This window comes from Cololabis saira, chromosome 3, assembly GCF_033807715.1.
Source record: "Cololabis saira isolate AMF1-May2022 chromosome 3, fColSai1.1, whole genome shotgun sequence".
NCBI lineage: Eukaryota > Metazoa > Chordata > Actinopteri > Beloniformes > Belonidae > Cololabis > Cololabis saira.
In genome coordinates, this window is record NC_084589.1 from 34,133,841 (window position 1) to 34,139,704 (window position 5,864).

Consider the following 5,864-nt stretch of genomic DNA (forward strand, 5'->3'; position numbering starts at 1 on the left):
ACAGGTCTCAGAGATTGTTGTATAATATATGAGATACAGAGCATTATAAGGTTAAAGCCTGATTTATGGTTCTGCGTTAAATCAACACAGAACCTACGTCGTCATGTATGTTCTACGCCTTCCAAACCGCCAGGGGGCGCGTTCTTTTCCTGAATGGTTTACCGTCGTCTCTAGTTGATTCTTTGTTTAGCTTCCGGCTATTCCGGTCACAGTGAACAATGGCGTTCGAGAGGGAGAGAAAGAGGATCTTAATGGAATTGGAGTTGTTGGATATCAAAGAAAGTATAATTATCCTGAAACGAATTCGCAACAGAAGAAGGACGGGGAGAAGGAGGAGATGGGATGTGCGCCCGCTGAACCAATCGAGGCAGAATACGGGCGAATATTCAGTGCTTGTTCGACCTCTGCGAGACATTAATGAAGAAATGCTTTTCGGGTAACTATTGTTCTCACCTGCATTCACATTAAAGCGTCAACAGTCTCCTGACGGCTGCATCGCTGCTTGGATGATAAAGCTGGTGCTGTCGACGCTGCAGTGGGCGGGGCTAACGCTGCAGAACTGGAGGAACTACGTTCACATGCAGTCAAAACTCGGGTTATTGATAATATTCCGGTTACTGAAACATTCTGAATATTCCTTTTCAATGCGTGAGTGAACAGGGTTATCCCTGTTTACATGGTAATTAATCATTTATCTGGATCAAACCAGCGACGCGCGGAGAACATCATGACGCAATTACCGTCATTTCCGCTTCTTCTTCCTGTTTCCAAATTCAAAACAAATGCTGCTTCGCGAAACTTTTTGCTCACCTTCTTGTAAATCTCGCTATCCCAGTACTTTCTACCGTCTACAAATGCCAAAATATTTATCTTTCATTACATTTATGAAGTGATTAGTCTCCTCCTCACTCCAAAAGTATGGCGTGGTCTTTCGTTTCGCCGTGTTTAGAAGAACTTCCTGGACTCAAAAGACCAAGGGTGCGTCCGAAATCCCGTACTAAAAAGTATATACTAAAAAGTATACTTAAATTCTGCACACGTTTGAGTAAATATCAGTAGTGAGCATTAATTCGGACGTACTATTCAGAGCGCATTCCCGTTTATCCTGGCCCAAACAAGATTACATTATATAATATTATTAAATACGAATATTATAATATTAATATTATATAATAATATTATTATACTAAATATTATACTTATGACATATACGTATCACTTAGCAAACAGACGCAGCTACATTGCATTGTGGGAAGTTTCTTCTCAGCTAGTGTCCATCAATCCACACCCGTTAGGCGTTTACATGACCGAATATTTGGGTTTTAAAAGGAGTAACCCAGGGGTCTATGTATGTGTGTGTGTATATATATATATATATATATATATATATTATATATATATTACAGGTTTTTAAAAACCGGAATATGAGCAAATTCGGGTTTTTCAAAGGGGTTATAAGTGTTTACATGGCCGTGCAAAACCGGGTTATTGCTAATATTCAGGTTTTAAAAGGGTTATTGACTGCATGTAAACGCAGTCAGTGTATATAGCCTACACATATCTATATATAGCGTCCACATCTTCAGTTTCCTATTTCACCATGGTTCAAACTTTGGAAGCTTTCTTTATATTTTAGCGCTATTTCCGCTTAGATAAGAGGGAGTTTGATGCTCCTTAACAAGTTTGGTCCCGGTGAAGCTGCAGTCTGTCTGCAGTGAACACTGACACACCGGGTCAGAGCGGATTTGGTCATGATGTTTAAACTGTGTTTTGTGATTAATAAGCACGGTTTTTAATTATTTTGCGTTGGATCGATTTAGCAAATAAAATCGTTTGGACCATCCAGCCCCTCAACCATCAGATACGTGTTTCACATGAGCAGTTCAGGTAAAAACGGCAGTCAAATCAGCAAAAATGTCAGTTTGCTGGATGAAATATATTAATTCCTGATAAAATAAGTTTGTTAGTGCACAGCTCTGCTCATGTACGCATGGGAATTAGTGTACGTTTGTGTGTACACGAAAACACAATCTGCATTGAGGCTTCTCGCTTCGGGAATCCCGGAATCTGCCTCTGGGTTGCCTCATTTGCATAACCCTTCATTCACACTGAAAGCATCACGGGCATCGTAGGCAGCGGGCTACCATTCATTTTCTATGAAAATGCGTGTCCAGAGGCAGCCGGAGCAGCCGGAGCAGCGCGTCAATTTGAAGTTGAAAAATCTCGGCATTATGCCTGATTTCATGCATAGAGCAGTCTCAAATTCATATTGAACTGATTTCAGATGTCTTGTTACCATGGTTTTATTACGTGGTGTGTATTTTCAATGTTTTATGTAGGACTAATGAGATGGAAATTAGCTTTCTACTAAATCTGGTGTGCCCATCTTGTTTCTTGTAAATGATCAGTGCAAGCACATGTCCCTAAACTACTAAATAAATAAATAGTATGGAAAGCCATTTCCACCAGTACAATAAAAATAAAAAATGCAAAGTCATAAATATGACATTTGAGTTTAAAAGTTGAAGTTATGTAATAAAAAGTTATATTAAAATGTAAAGTTTTGAGATAGACACAATTATGGGATACAATGTTAGAATTATGAAATAAAAAGTCGTATTTATGAGGTAATTATGCCCTTTTTATCTCATAATTTTGATTTATCATGGGGATTGTTGTGTTTTTACCTTTTGGAAATGCTGCTTTCATTCATTGTATTGTATATTATCTTCTCCTGGACAACTTTTCAGGCTCACACATCTTTTCTTGCTTTTTTTTCTTGTTTGCTCCTGCAGGAACTTTAGAATGTCGGCAAGTCGATTTAACGATCTGCTTCGTCTTGTGCAGCCGCTGATATCTCACCAGAGCACACACTCCATGCCTGTTGATGCTGCCCAGAGACTTGCAGTTAGTTTGCAAATTTTAGCGTCTGGTGGCAGCCAACAGTCTGTTGCAGCGAACTACAAGTTGTCCTCCAGCACTGTGTCTGGTGTACTGTCAGAGGTCTGCAAAGCTTTATGGACGGTCCTGCAGCCTGAATTTCTTCCATGCCCATCAACTAGCCAGTGGGAAGCTATTGCTGCAGAATTTTGGCAATTGTGGAACTTCCCGAACTGTATAGGAAGCGTCGACGGGAAGCACATCAAAATCAAGGCACCGCGACGCTCCAAGAGTGACTACTTCAAGGGTTGTCGCTCCATTGTTATGATGGCAACATGTGATGCAAGGTATTGCTTTATTATTATTATTATTATTATTATTGAAAACGGCAAACAATCGAAGACCCAGGGGTTACATTACATAAAAAAGTTGTATTGGGTGCAGATATTTAGTGTTTCATTAGCCTTTAGATGAGTGAAATTATTAAGTAACTTAAAATAATGCTCAATTTCTTTCTGATAGGTATCGCTTCACCATGTTGGACATGGGCGGATATGGAAGGGAAAGCGACGGGGGCATTTTCAAGGAGAGCAAATTTGGTTCGATGCTGCTTGACCATGAGCTCAATCTGCCCGCACCAGCGAAACTCCCTGGAACACAAGTCCAAATCCCCCATGTGATTGTTGGTGATGCTGCCTTCCCCCTGCACAGCAATCTCATGTGCCCCTTCCCAGGTATGGCAGAGACATCATTTCAAACTTAGTTGTCTCTGTAAAGGCCACTTACTTTTCTTTGTACTTCACATGATTGTGACGCAACAATGTTCTATTTATTGATACTCTACTGTGTACTTCCCTACGCAGGGACAAATCTGAGCATGGAGAAGCAGAACTTCAATTACCGTCTTTCCAGAGCCAGACGGGTCATTGAAAACAGCTTTGGAATCATGATGGCAAGGTGGAGGATTCTTTCACGGCATGTAGAGTTCCTGCCAGAGAAGACCGTGGATGTTGTAAAGGCATGTGTTGTCCTGCACAACTACCTGGCCTACACTGACGATCTGAACACACCAGAGACCAAATACATACCACCAAGCTTTCCGGACTATGATTCAGGTGGATTAGTGGAGCCTGGGGAGTGGCGAAGCCTGGTAGCAGGGGACTCAAATCTGATGGGGCCCATAGATCCCTCACAGATGTCAAGGAGCCGTTCCACCACAGCTGCCCAGGCTGTCCGCAACCATTTGACTGCCTTCTTTCTGTCACCGCAGGGAAGTGTGGAATGAATCTGCATGTCTTGAATCATTAATCCATCCATTGAACCAGACATCCCCCTCTGTCCACCTTCTTCACCCCTTTTTACGAAGATGGTACAATGTCAGTACCAAAGTATCCTGGGTCTGTTTTGGATACAACCTGAACAAATCCAGAACAATTTCTCCAGGAAGAAGAAAAATAGACAAACATACAAAAAACCCTGCAACATTTATAACAATGTGCTCACTTTTAAAGCAGCAACAGCAAGAACAAAATACAAAAATAACATAATCAACTAAACAAAAAGGAAAAAAAAATATTGCACACGATTCCTTAAAAAAAAAAGAAAACAAGTTTATTGTATTTGATCATCCAATTCATAGTTTGATGAAACTTTATATCGCAACAAGATTATAGTTTTTCAGCACAAAGCCTGATACAAAATGGTTAACTATGTCAGCTAAGCAGCATTCTTTTTAAATGCAACTTTGTTGTATTTACAGTTCCTCTCCTTCGTATTTCTAGGCCCCACTTCTTCACACAGACTTCCCATCATCCAGATAAATGCCACTAAATGGATCCATTCCTCTTTTCCTCGCTCTTGGTCTTCTAGTTCACATTTTCGTAAATCAAATCGTTTGCTTTGCCAGAGTTTGGCAAATTAGCGCTGTTCAGCCCTGATCCTTAGCAGCTTGTTTCATTTCACTGCAGTTGGCATAAATGTCATCCATGGTTGTCTAGAATTAAAGCAAAAATTTTAAGGTGTTAATTTTTGTGCAGGCAAATTTAATTAGATTCCTGAGTATTAAAATTAACATATAGGAGGTAAAACTCTGGTCAACCAACAGAAAGTGGGTCACATTAACTGATTGGTAACCAAGAGGCTTGAAACATGTTAAGCAACTGAAGTAAAACATCAGACAAAAGATAAAGTATGAAAGTCCTGAGAGTCATGTGTGCTTATGTGGTCAGAAAAAGGTTAGAGGGAAATTTGAGAAGATGAAAGAAGGATTATATCATAAGGAGGATGTTACCAGTATTACTGCTGCTGATTGATACTCAAATTTACTATGAGAATTTTCCTTTTTTCTACATCTTCTATTATTTTCAAAATTAAAAATGTTATTAACGTGTGTTGTTTTTGGAGAAAATATAGAATGTTCCACAGTCTTTTTACGGTGTCATGGTCTTAATCTCTTTTTCTTTTCTTTTGAGTCTTCTTATGTTAAACCTGTATCCTACTTGCTGCCCTTTGATTTTGTACTCCTGTTAAGTTGGTATGCTTAACTTCCTGTTTTATTTTGAAACAGTTTTTCTTACAAGTGCGGTATCTTTTTTGACTTCCTTCCTTGGTCACATCCCGATTACCCCCACCTTTTTCTAATTAGTCCCTTAGTATTTTTATGTGTGTGTGTGTGTGTATGTATATATATATGTGTATATATATATATATATATATATATAATTATACAATTATAGACTATATCCATGTGAAGACGAAATGCTTATAATTTCAAAAATGTTCTTCGTAAAGATGGAGGCGTGCCAGTAAATACACAGTAAAAACTCTTAAGGATTAAAGACGGGTCCAAAGAAGGGTTCAACTAAGAAGGGGCCCTAAGATACGGGTGTTTCCCAGATGACTTCTTAACACCGTTCTCAGGACCGCTCTTTAGTTTCGCTCTTTTATAGCAATTTATAACTCCAGTCTCCAAACAAAAATTGAAC

The 5,864-nt window shown here is 39.3% G+C and overlaps 1 protein-coding gene across 1 annotated transcript; it reads left to right on the top strand.

Moving 5' to 3' along the window:
* Window positions 1-203: 203 nt before the first annotated feature.
* Window positions 204-5,306, top strand: LOC133437628 (putative nuclease HARBI1). Its single transcript, XM_061717318.1, has 4 exons — window positions 204-436; window positions 2,796-3,227; window positions 3,403-3,614; window positions 3,744-5,306. The coding sequence occupies exons 1-4, from the start codon at window positions 219-221 to the stop codon at window positions 4,163-4,165; spliced, it is 1,284 nt and encodes a 427-aa protein (XP_061573302.1). The 5' UTR covers window positions 204-218; the 3' UTR covers window positions 4,166-5,306.
* The last annotated feature ends 558 nt before the right edge of the window (window positions 5,307-5,864 follow it).

Bases quoted from the DNA above. Each gene is read 5' to 3' on its own strand.
- LOC133437628 (XM_061717318.1), top strand. From the start codon at position 219: ATGGCGTTCGAGAGGGAGAGAAAGAGGATCTTAATGGAATTGGAGTTG. The intron at 3,228-3,402 runs GTATTGCTTTAT...TCTTTCTGATAG, and splicing joins ATGGCAACATGTGATGCAAG to GTATCGCTTCACCATGTTGG. The intron at 3,615-3,743 runs GTATGGCAGAGA...TTCCCTACGCAG, and splicing joins TCTCATGTGCCCCTTCCCAG to GGACAAATCTGAGCATGGAG.